The sequence below is a fragment of the Neodiprion lecontei genome, chromosome 4 (genome assembly GCF_021901455.1).
Source record: "Neodiprion lecontei isolate iyNeoLeco1 chromosome 4, iyNeoLeco1.1, whole genome shotgun sequence".
Lineage (NCBI taxonomy): Eukaryota > Metazoa > Arthropoda > Insecta > Hymenoptera > Diprionidae > Neodiprion > Neodiprion lecontei.
The window spans coordinates 10,916,492-10,937,704 of record NC_060263.1 but is presented as its reverse complement, the minus strand read 5'-3'; the positions used below and the strand labels follow the sequence as shown (position 1 = coordinate 10,937,704).

At 36.5% G+C, this 21,213-nt stretch overlaps 1 protein-coding gene across 6 annotated transcripts in view; it reads right to left on the bottom strand.

Moving 5' to 3' along the window:
* LOC107226377 (tubulin polyglutamylase TTLL5) overlaps positions 1 to 21,213 on the bottom strand; it is a 310,488-nt gene that overhangs the window by 77,165 nt on the left and 212,110 nt on the right. For 4 of the 6 annotated variants that reach the window (XR_006904213.1, XM_046739187.1, XM_046739185.1 and 1 more), the window contains exons 13-14: positions 8,630 to 8,780; positions 4,697 to 4,863 (exon numbers count right to left, since the gene is read on the bottom strand). Coding sequence is in view for 4 of the 6 variants with exons in the window: in XM_046739187.1 (XP_046595143.1) it covers positions 4,697 to 4,863; positions 8,630 to 8,780 (318 nt within the window). In the remaining 2 variants the exon portion in view is untranslated. Of the gene's footprint in view, positions 1 to 566; positions 688 to 4,696; positions 4,864 to 8,629; positions 8,781 to 20,672; positions 21,091 to 21,213 lie in introns of those variants that run through there. The other 2 variants (XR_006904214.1, XM_046739188.1) reach the window with 2 other exon arrangements.

Below are 21,213 nucleotides of genomic sequence, written 5' to 3'. Positions count from 1 at the left end.
TGTCTCTTATATCTTTTAACTTATGCACCTGTGCCGTCCACTTATATTTTTTAAACTATCAAACCAAGTTTGTTGGGTTGCGACGTGCAGGGACTATAAATTTGGAATTATGTACTATTAAATAATAACTGACTTATTAAACCAATATGACCGAAATAAATGCATAATTTTCTCTTTGATCGTCAACAAGTATTTCTCGCAATTGTCTATTTATTTCCCTTTCTTTTATATTTGACTTATAATCAATAAACAAAATTCATTACAAGACTCACTATCTTCGACGTTCCAATCTTTACTGTTCTTTACTAAATCTCATCATTTCGCGAATAGATATTTTCATGATACTCGATTTTCCCCAATTAAATCAAGTTTGGCCCTGATTCAAACTGAATCAGGTAATATTAAGTGCTTATAATAATAACCAGCTAAACTATCATCTTCAATTAATAATCGTTAGAATCATTTTCAATATATATATATATGAACCGTGGGTGAACCAAATTGATTTTTTCAAACAATAGTTTTCGATAGTAGAGTATTATTCTAAATTCACAAAGACTACGTACCTGACGTTCAACATCGTTCGGATTCATCAACCCTTCCGATCTCGAGGTGAGGCTCTGCCCCAGAATTCTACGGACACCGACGTACACGACCGACGGCTCTCAATCTCGCCGAACTTCGCATCTAAAGATAAGTTAATTCGAGTAGTCTTCTTCAACATCATTCGAAATTTTGCATAACGTCGTATTTAACAAAAACGAATGGCAAAATTCACTAGCTACTGTCGAACATTCAGTATTGTTTTCTGAGAATATCAATATGGGTTTTCTTATAGAGTTCCATAGCAAAATTGAGCAAGATAGAATTGGCACCTAGCTGCAGATAATAACCTTGGCTATTCAGAGAAACACTCTCCTGTCTACAGATCGGCCACCAAATCATATTTTTAAAGGCTCAAATCAGAGCTAAGTAACGCATATAATTCTACGGATCGACTGACCCGTAGCGTAGGATTGGACTATTAACATAAGTGACATTTAATCTAAAAAGAGAAATACCATATAATAATAATAGTCCAGAAGTAGAAATAATAGTCGTTCAGGATAGATGTTTTTAACAAGAATTATGTTTAGTTATATATTATCCAAATATCATTAAAATAACCCTAAATTTTGAAAGAAGCGTAAACGATCGAATTCAACTAGTTCTACAGCTTCTCTGTATTTGAATGTGAATTCGTCCGTCGACGTTGTCTATGTTTAAATTCAGACATTTTATAATTATACCTTCTTTGGTTTTTCTTTTATATCATTGATTCATTTCATAATTAATCGTTTGAAGAATATACGTTATCTTCTACCAATCAAAATCATATTCAACCATTTATTTTGAACGATACCCTATCCCATTTCATTATAAATTAGCCTCAACCATTTAAACAACTCTCACAGATCTGTATAGGACTAGGCAATAATATACCCACGTTACCGGCTTATCGAGAGGTAAGTCTTTCTTAGTTTTAATTTTTATTCATTGTCGTTACGTGGGAGGATCTTTGATTATTCATTAATCATTAATTACCACCGCTCAGTACACGCCCACCCCCACGTAACAGGTATGTTTCAATGCGTCCGTGTGAGCCATAACTTTCCTGTAGAGTGAGCGTGGCGGCCGTTACATCAACTATGGAGATTGATAATTGTGGCAGTACAATCAGGAGTGTGGTGAGTACTCAAACATTCCACTAAAATAGTGAAGTAAAATATTTTGGTATCCACAATGTGTTTAAATTTTCATGAGTCAAATGCATGATAGTTGCTGCATGGATTTTCATGAAATTCCATCAAGAGTTCATAGACGATATCCACGGATATATTATATATGCAGAATGGATGCTGCGTGGATATCCATGAAATACCACCAACTGTCCGTAGTAGAAATCCATGCACATATGTACAATGGATGCTGCACGAAAATTCAAGAATCTCTAGAACGCACTATGGTGAATATCCACGTAATTATCATTAATGAATATTGTACGGATATTCACTAGAATTCATGGAATATTTATAGTAAATATACCTAGATCCGTTGTGGAGGTAGAGTGACTATCTTTATGTATTCATGCAAGGTGTGTAACCGATATTGAGATTATATCGACCATTAGTCTCATTGACAAAATTAGTCTCACAATCAACATGGACGTTAATTGGACGTTGAGTTCTATGTGGGTAGGATTGAACCGTTCCGACAACAAAAATTAGTTATATTTTTTAACAGCTAAAAAGCTTGAGTGTGTCACCTACAATCATCCGACTAAGAAATTGGATTGCTAAATTGAAATCGTCCTAAGTGTCTTTTATATTTATTTGCTAACACGGCTCTGGTAAGCAAAATTTATTAGGGGTCGGGTAAGCGAAACTGGTCAAGGCCATATGTGGAATAGCTTAACTTTTCTGAAGTGGCCCACACCACGTTGCCTCTCTCGCGCAGAACCAGGCAAGAAGTCAAACTTGTCAGGGCCCCATGTGCGCCATATAACTATTTATACTCGGGTGGCTCGCAAGCTTTGCAGAGATCGTACTATCATAGGAAAAATCTGTAGCGTAAGTAAAAAATGCTGATGATCAACTTTTACTGAGCTGACGTGGAATACCCTATTTAAATATACATTTTTAGCATCTCCGATTGAAAATCTGTAGTCAAAAGTGTAGCAAAATAGAAATTTCTGTCACAAAACGTTCGAAAGTTATGGAAAAAAAAGAAGTTTTTGCAGTTTTGGGAAAAAATTATGTCTTTGTTACTGTTTTGTGCTCGATTGCCGGGATATCATGAAATATGACGATAAGAAATAGACGTAAAGCCGCGTCTTTAAGAAGCCATGTTCTAACGAGAGCGGTCTGGCTCCGCTGCCCTGCTGACGCCATCTGTCTGAAGAATGAGGACACACTACAGTTACCTTTCGCATGTAAGCCAGACATCTTCCCCATAATTTCTGATCAGTTATTAACTATACCTGCTTACTTTTCCACATCCTTTATAGTCTCTTGCTATTCTTCCTATTTCTATCTCGTGTCACGCATCCTGAGACGAGTGCACACGGTACTCACAGTTCACTTACTCAGTGTCAGCTACATCTATTCCTGATCATTTTGAATTCTTTTACCTTTCCTGCATTCACGCACTTTGTCTCTGAATCACTTCCAGCTTTTAAAATATTGACCTTCTTATAAAAATGACTTCTTTTATTTCACCTCTCATCAATTATACTGCTATTTCCACTTTCATACCCTAATCATGTAATCCACTTAGAACAGTAAAATACGCTCATATTCCTTATCGCTTTCTCAACGTTTAAAATAGTCCATCTATATTTTGAAGTATACATCCTATTTCATATTAATTCACCTGCCGTACTTTCCATTCCCCTCGTAGAAAGTAGTGACGCGTAATCGCAGGTAAACGACAAGATCGAACCCGAAAAAGACCAAATAAACATCATAGCTGGGCATAGAAATAGATTCTGAATGCCAATCGTTAGATCTAACTATCTATTGTGTAATATCTGTAAAAAATCGCAGCATTTTCGTACAAGTACACGTTAACAAAATACATTAAGGAACAGAAACATAGAAGTATGCATGCTTGGTTTGCGAGAATTGCGGGTTTGATATACTTAGGAATTTTTTCAACGTAGTGGTGGTAACCTAAGAATACTGAACAAAATTACATTTTTCAAGCAATATTTCTCTTCTATACCGAGTAAACTCTTCTTAAAAAGATTTATTCAGAACTTTTAAGATAAACACGATTAAAAGAAACAAACAGTTATTGCTTTCTCGGGTTTGGGAGGGGATGCACCACTGAAAACTTGTTCAAAAAATTTTGTCAACCACGCTCTAATGACACCCACTAATTTATCATATCAGTGTGGGCCACCAATCACCATTTGTCCGGGTAGAACGTTTTAAAATGAATCAATCTATTCAAACTACTGGAAATATAAATAGTAGTTTATGTGGGACAACCGTAAACTAAGCGTATTTAGGACAAGGATAATTTAGTACGAGCTAAAGGCAAGCCGAAAGCGAGTACTGAAATCATTATTCGAGACAAAAACACTTAACGGGTGTGCCATGCACACTATCTTATCCGGTACACGTATAAAATGTCACTTTGACGCCAGTTGAGATCCCCACCTCGAACCGTGCAACAGAAATTAGAACCACCATAAATAAGTCATTTTATGGGAGTTCTGAGATGGGCACTTCGAACTGTGTATGGAAACCGTCATTGAAAGACTTTTCGAAGTCAGTGGTATAAAGTAACATTTTACGGATCAAAAACAGGCCTCAAAATTTACTTTATCATGCCTGTACCGGAAAATACAATGAATGCACCATAAATTAACCAAAGGCCAGTAAATGATTACTGAAACTATACACTGATTAAATTATCCTTTAAAAGATCAATAACTGATATTTTTGGCTGCTTTAATCGATCATTAAGTGGTGCCCCTTCCAATATATGTATATATTACCCTTTTAATGCTCGCGCGCGCGCGCGCGTGTGTGTGTGTGTGGGTGTGTGTGCGCGCGTGCGTGTATGTATGTATGTGTGCTTGCAGCTTGTAGCTTGCAGAGAATCAATAGATCAATTCTTTCAGAGCTTAATTTCAACTTGAGTTACTTACCTAGCGGTTGCAAGGAACTTTTGAAATAATCTATTAGGCACTGTTCGCGGGCGATCCACTGTATCTGCATATAAATCTGTTTCTCTGTTGTATAGATGTAAGAAGTCCGACAACTGTTTTGCAGTTATAGCTGCACGATCTTTGTCACCAAGCTTACTGCTTGGCAACTGAAAAGTAAAAAATCAAATTTTTTATTTTGTAGTCAGACGCTGTAATATGTTAAAAATTACAATTTTCCCACTTGAAAATATTCGAGACAGAGGTCGCATAAAGTGAAAAATAAACCAAGTTATTTCCTTGTCTTATGGCTACTAGATTCAGGGTAATTTTGTACTACGCGATTTTTCAGGTAATATGTTACATGCATTACAGCAATATGGTACAGCAATATTGTAAACTAGTATTGTCGCACATCTCTTATTGCAAGAATTTGAACAACACTATGTCACAATTAGCGATTCTGGTGAATTGCCCACCAGTATGCAAATACAGCACTTCGGAAGTAGAAGAAATAAACATATTGAAAAAGCTCTGCTCCTTCAACCACAACGCAGGGTAAGTTTCCCTGTTGAACCGTCATTTGTTTGAAATAGCTGACAATGAGATTAGTAGTCGTTCTGACAATGAGTGCTACGTATGAAAGATCTTTAAGAACTTAAAAAAGTCACAAATGGGCAATAAAAACTGCTCGCTCTCAGACTAGGCATAGCTTGCTTCCTTGTTGGCTGCCTGATCCTTGACCCTGAGAGAACCATTACATGGGGTTCAGATAAAGTCAGATATTATCACTTGAATTCAACCTACTGCGAACATGGACATTTTTTGAGTAAGAATTTCTTCTCTGCATGCACTATGTGAGGAGACTGTAGTGTGTAGATGTTTATGTTTACCCTTTTCAATCCTTTGCTTCCGATGAGAAGCCCGTAAGACGGCAATGCCGTCTAATAAATGAGATGCGGGTGTGCAAATCATTAATCTACGAGAGAATTTTGTTGAGAATATGTAAATTTGAACAACTGGCGAATTTGAAAAATTAACGACGGAGCCAGGAATCGAACCTGGAATCTAGCGATGCTTTACCGGAGACTTACTCCACTAGACCACCTAGCCGCCCTGACTCTGTTGTCATTAATTTCTCTCATAACCAGTGAGTTCAAATTTGTTTTCATGTGCCCGATTTGTATGAGTAAGAATTTCTTCTCTGCATGCACTATGTAAGGAGACTGTAGTGTGTAGATGTTTATGTTTACCCTTTTCAATCCTGGTTATGAGAGAAATTAATGACAACAGAGTCAGGGCGGCTAGGTGGTCTAGTGGAGTAAGTCTCCGGTAAAGCATCGCTAGATTCCAGGTTCGATTCCTGGCTCCGTCGTTAATTTTTCAAATTCGCCAGTTGTTCAAATTTACATATTCTCATAGACATTTTTTGTCTGCCTGAAATTTGGCTATCTTTCAGCATTTTATGAAAACAAGTTTCTTAATTTTTTTTCAAATTTTTTAGTGAAACCGTTGATGGGGTATGATTTTTCACAATAAATTTTTTTTTTTTAATGTTTAAAAACTTTTTGTAAAATTTATCAACTGAAAATTTTTGTTCTTAGTCCAGGAAACCGGTATTTTTTCATGTCACGGCGTGCAGAAAGGATGAGACCTGCGGATTCTAGTAACGATTATAGCCCACATGAACGCCTACTACTTTCCAACTAAAGATTTGAGTTTCTAAATTTTTTACACGCGTTTGAAGTTTTGAAAAACAGGTTTTCTACTAGGATCTCCTAAACTATTAATTGTACAGAAAAAAAGTTTAATAACTATTTGTAGGTCTTAAAAAGACGAACAATTTAGTTTTTGGAAAATTAAAATCGGTCAATTAGTTCTCTTGTAAAAAAATAAAAACCGGCTGAAATGGCCATTTCTTAATTAACTAATTATGAGTCCAATAATGCATGTCTGGCTTTAGGAATCTCGGAAAATATGTCTCTTAGGGCACTCAAGAAGCTCGCAAAACCGGGGCTAGATCGGATAAATAGTTTGTGAGAAAAGCTATTTGTTATGAAAAAACCGACTTTTTTTGCAAGGAATTTGCAGAGCCGTAGAGCGTCGTATAGCAATTTAATTAGCGGATTTTTAATCGAGAAGGATCCTATTATCATGTACACTGAGGGACGAAATGATTTTTTATTATTAAGTTGGTGAAAAATGGCTCCAAAAAGAGGGTATGTTTTTCAGCCATAAACAAATGAAATTTCATCGCCAATTTTTACGTTACAGGACTACGATTAGTGTCACTCGAAAGCTGTTATTTTTTGACGAATTTACAAAAAAAAAAATTTGGCAAAAGTCAATTAGGGAGGGAGATGATTTTTTTTTTTTCATTAATTATTGCACCGCCGGTTTTAAACATAGAGGGCTAAAAATTGGACACGATACAGGAAAGGGTTCATACTGACAATAGATTCTGGTAGCACTTGCTTATGAATTTGTTCATCCGCTTTGCGGTCAACTCAGTGATAAAATACAGCACCGCGTATGGCGGTGGAGTGGGGGAAGCCATCTCGGCCGGCACGCGCTGGCGCTCAAACTGAATTCGCGCGTTCAAATTCCACGAACTTAGAATATCTCCCGAACAAATCAACATATCGGGTTCTTTCTTTTTTTAAACCCGACTAACTTTTTCCGCTGACCAAGAATTTGTTATAAAAAATATTTTAAAAAATGATCTTGCGTTCGAAATTTGTTTATGTGAATTTTTTTTTTCTTTTTTTACCTTTAGTTTATTTATTTTTTCTTTCATCTGAATTAAATTATATTGACGTCATATGCTTTGATTACATAACTCACAAAAAAAAGATCTGCTAAAAATACATTGTTATTGCAGTACGGGTCTCTTCGTTTTGGAAAAAAATCGACAAAATAAGGGACATAATATAAAATAAAGACAAAATAAGGTCTGAAATAATTATGAAACGTTTTTATAAGTTACAATGGCCTATTTATTATGAGAATACGTTACAAATAATATCAGAATAAAACATAAAAAACGTTGGAAAAAAATCAAACACATTCAGACACGTTTTTTTCTATATTTTCGAAAACGAAATTGTTCGTCTTTTTAAGACCTTCAAAAAGTTATTGAACTTTTTTTCTGTACAATTAATAGTTTAGGAGATCTTAGTAGAAAACCTGTTTTTCAAAACTTTAAACGCGTGTAAAAAATTTAGAAACTCAAATCTGTGGTTGGGAAGTAGTAGGCGTTCATGTGGGCTATAATCGTTACCAGAATCGGCAGGTCTCATCCTTTCTGCACGCCGTGACATGAAAAAATACCCGTTTCCTGGACTATCTTGTAATTGTGTATTTTTGAGTGTACTTTTTAAAATTGCAATGCAGTAAAATACTTTTTTACTAAGGGTTTTTTTAATCTTCAGATTGAAATCTTTTTAAAAGTCAAGTGTACCGATCAATTTTTTTTGTTAATTCTTAATAATGCTATTGTCTATTCCACAAATTTAAATCTAGGTCTCACCGTGGGGAAACGATCCTCTCTATTTTTTCAAATTTAAAAAATTAATTAACTCGTTCTTTTCATTTAAAACTTTTAATATTACTTTCAATAGGAAGATTTCATGGATAAGTGGGTTAATAGCGCATGCAGAAATTTCCAACGCTTTGGTCCCAGTATGAGCCTTTCTCAGGAAAAATGAATTTTGAACGTTAAAATAAAAAACTATTAAAATTTTCAAAAATTCATGTTTCATAAACGGTTAAACGAAAAAATGTAGAAAAAATCAAGGAACCTTTATTCACAGAAGATTGCCAAGTTTCAGCTAAATTACAAACGTCAATTTTCGCAGCACGATGGATTGGCCTGGACTGCACCATATATAATTATTAAAAATATCGAGGAAGGGGAAATATATAGAAGATACTTACAGTAAATAAGAAGGGTGTGCGTAAATTGCTGGCTGATTGCTGAAGAAATTTCATGACAAGTTCAGAACAGGCTGAATCCGCACTTGGTTGAGAAATTTTTCGTAGAATACATCCCAAATACAATCCAAAAGCCTTTCTTGCTTCACCTGAGCTGTAAATTACCCCAAATTCGTATGAGTAAGCTCTTAAGAAATTAAACATTCAAAAAATTTCTGATCTATAATATATCACACATGCAACTTACTTATGTTTGTGTAAATTCATCAATTACTAATTATTTTATTTTCTAATTTTCACATTGTCCGGACAAAAACTATCGACGATCGCGAATTGAAGTTTATTTGCGACACATATGAATTAAATACTGTACCATTATAGGTTATTAACATACGTAATATATGTACCTATATTTAATTGAGCAATAGCAATTACATCGTGTACCCAAAACGGAATGTATAAAAGTAATTGTAAGAAATTACCTATGAAAAAACTCATCAATTTTTTTTACTGAGTTCTATTTGATGTTCCGAAGAACATATTACACAACTAGAACCCTCTCACTTAAAATTAAGGGGATTGAAACACGGGATTGAAAAAAAATTTGAAACAAGAGATTTACCGGCACTAATTTACAGCATTGAATATTCCAAAATATAGAATTTGTTGTACTTTGACAAAAATAGTATGATGAAAAATCCAATTTTGCTCAGTGCGTTTCACTGCAAAATGATTAACCACCTTATATACGGGCATAGGAAAAGAAACACGTTTTTTTTTTGTTTTGTGACGTACGTGGGCATCATGAAAGTAGTGTATTGTGTTACAAGTGCGAACTTTGCAGAATGAGCCGCAAAGGCAACTGCTACGTTTATACGAATACTAGTGCCATTTTCCGCTCGCACGTCTGACACACGCTATTTTTTTCCAATACCTATAAAAGAAAGTTTCATTTGAAAAGTAACGAAGGTGCCATCGATAGCGCAATAATTTAGAGTTAGGTGACTTACGCTCAGTGACACAGTGCGTGAAATTAAGTTATTCGAAAGTGCCCATGTGCCAAGGAGCATGATAGCATGTAAAATATAGCATTTCAATGGTGCGCATACGCCAACGTTGTCTCATCGGACTACAATAGAAAAAATAATCACCAATCCTAGAAATCGATTCCGGAAACTGTTGCTATTTTACAAAGGTCTTATTTTGCTCATCGCATCAGTTTTCAAATCTCGCTTCACATGCGGTCACGCAACAAAAATACGTAGTCTCCATATCATACCAAAGCAATATACGGCTGGACCCGTTTTGCTTATTGTTAATGTAGATAATATACCGTGTGGTACTCTGATATCTATACTAATTGTAAGAAAATAGCATAACAGCAGTTGAAAGAACGAATTAATGTGTAAATTAATAGAACAAAATGGCTTAGAAAACTTGAGAATAATTACGAATAATGAGTACGATTCTCGGCACAAGTCTCCGGTAAGACAATTATAAACTCCAGGATCATCGAATATTCTTTTCCTCGTAGTAATTTTCAAATGTCTCTTTAGTTACTTCTACGCAGAATTTTCAAAAAATTATATGTAAGGCCGACTATGTCAGATACTAGCGTTACCAAACTTATATCTGACCCGCTCCAACGAAGGGATCATGCAGAATTAACTTCACTGGTGAATACGTATGATTCAGTATCCTCATTCGGTAATTAACGATGCAGAAATGAAATTAGAAATCGGGCGCAGTATATGATTCTATGATAGGAAGAAACGGAAACAGCTCCGAACTTTTTGAAAAACATCTATAACACTATTAACCGACATAAAGAACTCGTCAAAAATGATTAAGATATATAAGAATCTTACTATTACTTCATAATAGGGTATATATTTCAATTTCACGGTAAGAATGAATAGAAACAGCATTGAATGTTTTAAAAAATATTCGTCGCGATACGAAACAATACAATACGGCGCAGCTAAAAAACGATGCGAATAAATTAAAATCTCAATATCGTTTTAACAGAAGCTGTGATGTCCGAATCGCATGCAAAATTTCATATTCTTACTTGATATTTCACGATTCAAAAATACCAGGGAAAACTATTGGATTTTGTTAACGTTTCCCATCCGACATTGTTGGTAGGACATGCAGTGCATCAATATATGAATCCAAATCACCTCCTTCCCCCGCCATTGCCCAACTCCGAATATTATTAATGATTCATCATTGCTATCAAATTTCAAACAGCAATCAAAATTCAAACAAACTGATTTCAATCTAATTTTGATAATTATGTGACTGAAAGATAGTCGCTTGGCATCAATTATGTCGCTAACCTAAATGAAAATAATTACTGAAAAATGCGAAATGTAACCTTATGGTCAACCCTCAAGCTCCACACTGGTAAGACTTCGTATTGGCAATACTGTCATTTTAATGAATCTTGCGACGATTTTTTTCCAATGTGCGAGCACGTGTTTCAGCGCGTGCCTATGTGCATGTCGGTGAGATCCACTATTTGTTCGCTCATATTTCGAGAACGAATTACCGGATTTGAATGACTTTGGTCACAATCGATGCGGTCCTTTGCAGCTTAGAATTAGACCCGATAGAATTTTTAATTTGATCGGTCAAGATGTTTTTCGCATTCTTTGATATCAAAAAAAAAAGAAAAAAAGTCTTCATTTGTTAATATATAATGAGTTTTTACTCTCCGATTGGGTTTAAACAACTAAATTGTGTTTCTGTAAGAATATAAGTTTTTTATCAACAATTGTAACAACCTTAAAGACTAACTTAATACTAATTACATATTATCCATATTATTCTTACCTGTAAGAATATAAGAAACGACATTAAAAGCTATTACGTTCGAATCGTTTCTATCTTACAATATTTATTCTGTTTACACTTCGGTGTCTCTCATTGAACTGACGACCCTCGTCGCTCCTCACTTATTCAATCAACTGGCGCGACGCAGGCGCAATACCAAATCGGCGAAGTAATATTATGATATTGCTATACATTTTATGAGCTCAGAACGCATTCGATTGGAAAGTTTTTAGGATAGCCTATCAAGTTTAGCCAGACCGACTACTTATTTTTATATAGTATATATTAGTGTGTGTCAGGGAAAAATAATTTGCGAATTTCCACCGTGGAACCCTCTGAAAGGTATAATTACGTCTGAAGAAAGATTCTCTCAAAACATGAGCGTTGTACGTTAGGTCTAAGATGGCGCTCATTCGATTTTTTACTTTATTTCACATTTCCCGTCTCAATATGTATTGGAACGCGAGTGGGCTTATGTTCCGTCTAGCGACCAGCGGTAAAAGATATACTTAGAATTTACCCCATCCGTACTTCCCTAATACGTGGCGATTACCTCGTACAAAAACATTGACCGTCAGAGTAGATTGGTCATAGGGTTAACTATGACACTGGTATTTGGAGATAAGCTGATATTTGTAGATAATATCTACGTTCTGAGCTATAGATAAAATATGAATACGAGTGCCTAATTCCGTCCATGTATTAATTAAATACAATAAATTGACTAGGGTAGGGTAGGGATGCATGATCCTAAAGAAACAGCAGACTTGTAAAAGAATGTGGAAACTGACTATAGTCAACAAAAATAAATATATGTAAGAAACAAACTAAATCCAGTCCGAGAAAGAAATGGATCATGAAAGTTATCGTAGTGTCATGTGAAAGAATAGTATATTGTGCACTTAGGGAGCAAAGGCCATTTTTGGTCCCGAACATGTAGGTTGCTTGTATAGTGGGGAGGGGAGACTTGGTGACCTGAAGTCGAAGGCTCGCCAAGCTGAGCCAATCGCGAACGCAGCAATACACCGAGAGAGCGTAAAGACCACTCCCGTGATGCAAAGATATTTTCTTTCACACACGTAAGACGGCAGATTTTGTTTCCTGAAGTTAGGGATCATGACGATCACGTCAGTATGCGGCAGCTAATTGAGATTAGGTTTCATGATTTATAATTTATATCAAGTCGCGGTCTCTTCGCACTGACAGTTGCTCCTTCCGCGTGAAATGTCTCCACCCTGTGGGAGCAAGACTTTCCTCCCTCGGGAGGCAAGACTTCGCTTTACTCCCTCACTACAGGGAGCAAAATAGACCTTTGCAAGTATATGTGAGAAAAAAAAAAAGTTGAACAAAAACAATTAAACAAGTTAAACCATCAGGTGATAGCCCAGTTCTGCTCATCCTTGATGGTCATACTACACACACAAAAAACATTGAGGTCATTGATTATGCTCGCAAGAACCATGTGATTATTCTTTGTCTTCCACCTCACTCGACACATCGACTTCAACCGCTGGATGTTGCTGTGATGGAACCACTTTCAACATACTACAGCAGTGAAATTAGAAAATGGCTCTGGCAATGTCCTGGGCGAGTTATAACAGCAAATGACGTGCCAAATCTTTGCTGTGAAGCTTTGAAACAAGCAGCTAAAGTTGAAACAATCAAGAATGGCTTCAAAAAGACTGGTATTTGGCCTTTGAATCGCAATGTCTTCGATGATGACCAGTTTGTAACGACTTCAAGAAGTGGCAATGAAAATTCTCAAGAATATTCTGTAAGTGACAATCTTGAAAATCCTGATGAAAGTGTAGTAAGCCAATCTCGTGATAATGTTAGCAAAAGTTTAAGTAACTTATCAGTACAATCTGATACTGAAGAAGAAGCTTCTACATCTTCAACAAATCGCGAAGGAGACAGCTTTGACTCGACAGAAGAGGATAGTTTCATGACTCCCGAGCCAGTTCCTCACTGTTCAAAACCTACGCCAGTTCCAAATTCTCGCTCGAGGGGATTTTTTAGACCGTTTGTTCCGGATTTAGGCTCAGTTGACGATGAGCTTAATCAAGAGATTAACCAAGAGATTAATTAAGAAAAGTCTACGACAAGTATCTACCGAGTCATTGAAAGATTAATGTCAATTTTTTTTTTTGATGGATTAATAATCTATATTTTTTATTTTGTAGCTACGAAATTTATTAATCGCAAAAAGCGTACCAGTTTTAAATTCAGTGTTCTACCGAAAAGTCTTCAAACTGTGTCTGCTGAAGAGGATGACATTGTTCCCCGTAAGAAGCGACCTCGAGGAAAAACTGCTGTACTGACAAGTGACGCATATAGAAATGAATTGGTTCAACAGAAAAAGTCAGTTAAAAAATCAGTCGGTAAAGATAGAGGCCGACCCCGCAAAATTCAGCAAAAAGATAATGACGCCTTTTGTATTTACTGCAATCAAAAGTACAGTGAGTCATCTGAATCGTGGACGCAATGCCAACGTTGTCATGAGTGGGCTCACGAATCATGTGCTGGTGTTTCGGCCGACGATACTGAATTTTTATGTGATTATTGTCTATAATTTTGGAGATTCATCCCTTATTAATAATATATCAGTCATGAATTGTTATTCACTTTTAATTTTAATATTTATGTTAAAAATAATGTAACTTATGTTAGAGTTAGTTTCTATTTCAAAGAAACTATTTTTATAATAGAAATAATTAAATATTGAACGTTATAAAATTAACATAACTGTTAATAATGTTATATTATAACACTAAAGTTGTAAAATGTTACAGAATTATGAAAGTCTACAAATGTTACAATTTTAAAATTGTTATTATTATTGTTCTTAAGTTATTCATGGATATAAATTTCTAATTTGTGATATTTCATGAAAATAAATTTTTAATACGTTAAAATTTGTATTTCTTTTATTTGTATTTTTTCGCAAAAAGTATACAAATGTTTTTTTTCAGCTTTTAATAGTGTAAAATGATGCTAGATGTCATTTTTGACCACTTACGAAATTTTTTCGGAAAAAAGAATTTTTACGAAATTTTTGGAGTACCCCATTTTGCCGGCCTACCCCGTTTTGCCCCCCCTTCCCCTATACTCATAAATTTTCAGGAAACCGTTTTTTTTTTTGCATATTTCAATAGCCTCATCTTCCAAGAATATTCTAAGCTCATGACCAATAAAAAATTTGAAGAATTTTGGAGGTTTCACGCATTCTAGTGAGTCAGTGCACCTGGCTGGTCGGGTCAGGTCATACGAAGCCCGTACCGTCAATCCGAGGGAGCTGCTGGTCACGTCTTTTGTAAATTCTCCCCCACATTCAAGGGTACAGGTAAACCGGTTATTCGATTATTAGATTATGATCAGTGTACGTTGAGCTTTCGAGAAGCTAAGACAACTTTTCCAGTGTAATACAAGAAAATGAACGAGAGTGACGAGAGATCCTTTTCTGACAAAAAGGGTGGAAGATCGACCGCAGGACGGCTGTGCAGACGTAGAAAACGTGTTTCATGTAAACCAGCACACGAAACCAGAAATTGAGCACGTAAACAACAGTGCGTCTGCGAAGAAAATAAAGTCGACTGAATCGATTGACGTAAATGTTAATCGCAGTTACGGCTATGTGATTTTGAATTTCATTTCGGTTTTCGCTGCGATTAGTTCGTCCGTGAAGTGCAAAACGTGCCATAGTGATATTCGATTCTTGAAATCAGACGTCAGAGGGTTAGGCTTCACATCAGTTCTCAATTGTGAAAAATGTGAGCAAAAGTCCATAAGTTCGAGTCCCTTTACTAATAACGACAGCTATGAAATAAATACCAGATGCACTCTAGCTACGCGATTATTAGGAATTGGGTCGAAAGGAATAAAAATTTTTGCGGGTATTATTGATCTTCCGAAATGCTTTTGTCAATCAAGTTACGACAAGATCACGTGAAACGTACGAAATACAACAGAAGTGGTTACAAATTCACCTATGCAAGAAGCAGCTGAAGAAGAAAGGCGACTCACGGGAGTAAAAGATACCGTCGTTGAACCTGCTGGAATAATTGTCTCTAGAGTCGGTACTTGGGAGATAAAAAGGGTTTTCGTCGCTCCAAGGTGTAGCAATTTTCATAGGAATTTTAACTGGTAAAGTTGTGGACGAAGAGGAAACCAAAGAATACAATGAGTGGTAGGAAGGTCATGCGTCTGAATGCACAGCGAATTATAAAGGAAGTTCAGGGAAAATGGAAGTTGATGGAATTGTTGAGATGTTTGCAAGATCTGAACAATTACACGGCATAAAGTATTTGTATTGCGTTGGAGATGGCGGTACAAAAACATTCAAATCATGTACGGAGACATAATTGTAAAAAAGAAAGAATGTATTGGACATGTTCAAAAACGCATGAGCACTTAGCTCCGGAATACTAAAAAACAAAATAAAGGTCTCAGAGGAAAAGGAAAATTGACAGCAAAATTAATCGATGAATTGACGGTGTATTACGGATTCGCTATAAGAAATAATTACAAATCCATTGCCTACTGTATGAAGAAAAGTATTGTGAAGTTGCACCTAGAGTGCAAGTCACAACAAACCCCAAACCCGCGGGGAAGAGCCGAACGGGTGAGTCCCGTCCCGTCGGGAAACACCCGAAGGTAACCGAAGCCCACCGACGCTCGGCGGAGCCGAGCGCCAGCGGGCAGTACGATCACGGCCTGCGAAGCAGCAACAAGTTTAACCCCGAGAAGCCAAGAGAGAACGAGAAAGACACACAGTTACACACACCGCCAGAGAGAGAGAACGAGAGAGACACACAGTTACACACACCGCCAGAGAGAGAGAACGAGAGAGACACACCCTACACACCGTTACACATCGTTACCCACACACACCGACGACACCAGGTTAGCCTGCAACCTACAGCCGATCTGCCGCTCCCCTCGCAATACCAACCCTTTCTACCTCACCCTCCCCGTCATACTACACCACCTCCCCTCGCAATACCAACCCTTTCTACCTCCCCCTTCCCGTCATACTACACCACCTCCCCTCGCAATACCAACCCGTTCTACCTCACACTCCCCGTCACACTACACCACCCCCCCCCCGCAATACCGACCCTTCCTACCCCACACTCCCCGTCCCCCCTACACGCCCCCCCCCCCCCCCCCCCCCCCCCCGCGCGCGCGTATCTGTAAGTTAGGATTAAGTGACGCTAAGGGCTGAGGCGTGATCAGTCACCACTAACGTCTACAACCCCTTTGTACCTTTATTAGTTTTAAGTCAACCCCCCCTCACAAATATACACACAAAGTTTTACCTATTCTATCCGCCCTGTCTCTAATTGCTCCTCCCCTCCCCATTATTAGTGCGGACTCAAAACCCGTCACAGTATATGGGCAACATGTTATCACAAATGCTCAACTGATAGCGATCCTCAGCGTGATAACTGCCCCCCTGGTGCAGAAAGTTGGTGTACGCGGCGACAAGCAGAAGCCGCAAGCGCCTGGGATTCATGTACTCACAAGCCTGCACTCACAAGAGGACCTTACAGGTTGTCACTCAAGGATTTCGATGGGTCTGAGATATGTTGTAGAGAGACCTACCCTGAGTACCTGAGTACAGGGATTTTTTTCAACGGCTCATAGTTTTCGAGAAGAATCGTTCGGACTTTAACTTGTACCTATTATACCGGTAAGGTAATATATTTTCCAAGCAAGCGAGCGCAGCCCAGTGGATAAGGTTGATGGCTCCGACTTTGGCGGTTCCGGATTCATGTCCCGCGCGATACTTTTTTTTTTCTCACGAAATACAAATAAATTGAATGGACTGTGCAAAATCATCTAATTATTTATTATTAATTTATTTATTATTATTTTTAAACTTTTTTATTTTTTATTTTTTTTCATTTGTTCCATTTAAAAATTTGTTAAAATTATTTATTATTATTTTATTTTTCACACAAAAAAAAATTATGACAGGAGAAAAGATTATAATATCCTTCACAAGAAGTTTTTGATTATAATATGAATTTTAAAACGGTCGGCCCGTTATTTTGAATATAATACCCTAGTCAGGTTTGCTACCTGCGATCCCCATCTCCACTTATACCCCATCCCTTTGTTATACGAGCCCTAACGAAATTTTGGAAATTGAGCAGTCAGATGAAACCAGTCCTTCGCAGGCATCAGTTGTGTGAATAAATACGTTGGGTATAACGTCACTACGAAAAATAAAATGATAATAAATAATTTAAAAAAATTTTTAAATTAAAACAGTAAAAAAAAGTCTAAAAATAATAATAAATAAAATAATAATAAATAATCAGACGATTTTGCACAGTCCATTGAATTTATTTGCATTTCGTTAGAAAAAAACAAAGTATCGCGCGGAACTTGAACACGGGACCGTCAGAGCCGGAGCCGTGATCCTTATCCACTGGGCTGCGCTCGCTTGCTTGGAAATTATATTACCTTACCGCTATAATAGGTACGAGTTAAAGTCCGAACGATTCTTCTCAAAAACTATGAGCCGTTGAAAAAAATCCCTGTACTCAGGTACTCGGAGTAGGTCCCTCTACATATATCTGATACCCATCAAAATCCGTGAGTGACAACCTGTAAGGTCTTCTTGTCAGTGCATCTGTAGTAGAAGCGATCAGACCGGTATATGAAGCCCTTAGTAGCGACGAATTAATAGAGAAGTGTTCAGGAGGCTTCACCCAAAATAATAATGAGAGTTTGAACTACAAAATTTGGAAAATCGCTTCAAAAATATCATTCAGCGGAAACGTGATTGTTGAAATTGCTACATACATGTTCGCTAGTACATTCAACGATGGAGCTAATACTTTTTTTCCAAATCCTGCAACAGTTTAATATCGTTATCGGACCAAATGCAGTAGCAGCTTCCGAAGCACTGGATGATACACGTTTGTCTGTCGCACGCATCCGGGCTGAACGTGCAACTAAAGTAGGTAGAGTTGCTAGAAGAAATTAAAAAAAGAATGCTGAGAATGCTGCCAATGCCGAAGAAGGCGCTTCATATAGCGCACGCTTGTACTAAAGTAAGTAAAGTCAAATATACTGCAGAGTGCCAATTTCCATTGCAAACTTTGAAACCGTTTTCGCACAAATCACAGTTTTTGACCTCGTGTACTTCATAACTCACGAACCCTCAACCTTTTTCTTACGGCGAGTTAGCATTACCTATGAGTTGAAGATACAAATTTACACCAAAGTTGAGGGTTTTTTCCGTGAGGGTTCAGTCACTTTCTCATACCATTCCCTTGGATGTGAATTACCATTCATAAAAAATGTACGACCCAAGTTTTGTTTATTAAATAATATGGTCGTTATAAATTGAGGTCAATCGTTCAATCGTCTCCAACTGCTACGATTCATTTTTTTCAGCTGTATTGTTGGTTCATATTAAAGATCTATTACGATGATTAAAACTTTTTTCTTTTTTCTTCCAGAACCTCCGATCAACTGTAGCGATGTACACCACTAACGCGCGCATGGAATACCGCGGCAAAGTTATGGGCAAATAACTTCGCAATTTTGGAACATTCTTGAGATTTTTTTTACAATACATCTGAATACCTAAGGAAATTTTATAAATAAAAACTTCGCCAATATATCTTTCACTTTTCCTAAAATTGCTTTTCAAATAATACCTCTGAACTTCACGAAATGAGTGTATATACCACCCTAACAAAAATATTCAACAATTAACCGCCTGGGTCTCAAATTAAACTTTGACCCTTTTATAACAAAACAGTTCTTATAGCATCTACACATAGCCACGAAATAACCAAGATAATCAACAATATGAAAATCAAAAATGGCGATCTTGATAATATAAACATTAGAACAATGGTGTTATTATCCAGTCATATTATTGATCCTTTGGTTCATATAATAAAGTTATGTATTGAGAAATCCACTTGGCCCAGAAGTTAAACTGACCTTTAAAGCTGTCAAAAAACACATAAAATATAACTATAGCCCAATATCCTTAACATTAAACTTGACTAAAATCTTTGAAGAAGTAATTTACCATAGAATTTTGCATTTCATTAATAAAATAAATTTGATCAAAAAAGCAGCATGGATTTGTGAGAAACCTTCAGACTGGAAATGCTTTGCATTGCGTATCTAACATAATCGATGAAAAACTCGATAATAGCGTTCCAATTGCCATCAGTTCCCTAGAATTTGCCTGAAGCTTATAATACAGTGAAATAATGCAATCTTATTCCACAAGCTTTATAACTATGACGCCATTCAAATATTATGTCACGCTTTTTCCGGTCATTTTGGACCCCTCTCCCCCTCGCCCCGACCACCATCCACCACCACAAATTACACATCCTCACGCCGTTTTTTACCCTCCTCTGGACATGACAGACAAATAAATACGCATAAAAAGGAACGTGACGTGACACTAAGAGTGTATTCCCCCCACCCTCCTGTCAAAGGTCGGTCACAATGAAACCCCTCCTTCTCCCTGGCCCCAATGGCATCAAAGGGAATACGTACAAACTATTTACAACTGCTTACCAAATAAATATCAAAGAGTTAAAATTAATGACTGTGTCAGTGACTACGGTGAAGTATACTGAAGTTCACCAGAGTACCGTACTGGGCCGCTATTATTTATTTTATAAGTCAATGATCTATTAACTAGTAAGCCTGATGAAATAATCATATTCTTTGCTGATGACACTGCTGTTATATCCACAGATGAAAGTTGGCCAAGAGTAGAATGAAAAATTAATATTCATCTTAAAAATTTTTATGAAAAACTACTGTCATAGTGTTTCTATCAATCTGAATATTTTGAATAATGAGCAAAACTTGATTACAGTTCTTCATATTTCGCAAAATCTCCAAATTCATGCAAACTAAAATGCAAGCAAATCTCCAAATTCATGCAAGCTCAGAATGTTATATTATGCCCTCTTCCATAGCATAATTAGCTATGAGATCATAACTTGAGGTGGAGCATATTCATACAACTTTAATTTGTTGCAAGGACTCCAATTCAGAATCCTGAAAACTGTAAACAAAAATCAATTTATGAACCATAATGACCCACTACATGCTGAATAACTATTTTCTCTTGAATATTTGAAATTCTACTGAAGTGATTTGAAAGATAAGTTTATAAATGCTAGCAGTATTATTAAGAATAAGAGCATTATACTATCCTCCTATAGACGCAAAGCTGCAAGTATTCAAAACCATAACATTAGAGCAATTAGCTGTTTCGATAATCTCCCTAATGAACTTTAGCTTAATGGCTATTTTTGAAAATTTAATAATTTATGTTCATCGTCTAATACAGTTTGTAAGTAATAGTTCATAAGCTTAGCTTATCTAGGTCCGACACACAGATAAATGCGTTTCACCTCAATCAGTAGAGTTTGCTTGGTTTTGTAACGAAGTAACGTTCTGGTTGAATAAATAAATGATTAAATAAATATTTCGACCGCTGAACATGGTCATCTTCAAATTTGTGACAAATCTCATTTCCATTGGGCTTCGAATTCTTTTCGATATTATCAGACTTTGAGAAATAAGATGCTGCCTGTTTTTCCGAAAACAGTAAGTCAGATTTAGTACTGGAAGAAATTAATGCAAGATTTATGTCACAGTACTAAGAAATGATTAGTAAAATAATCTCGTAAGCATTTTATATATAATTCCCGCAAAATAGGTGACACTTTCTGAGCTGCATTTTTCAA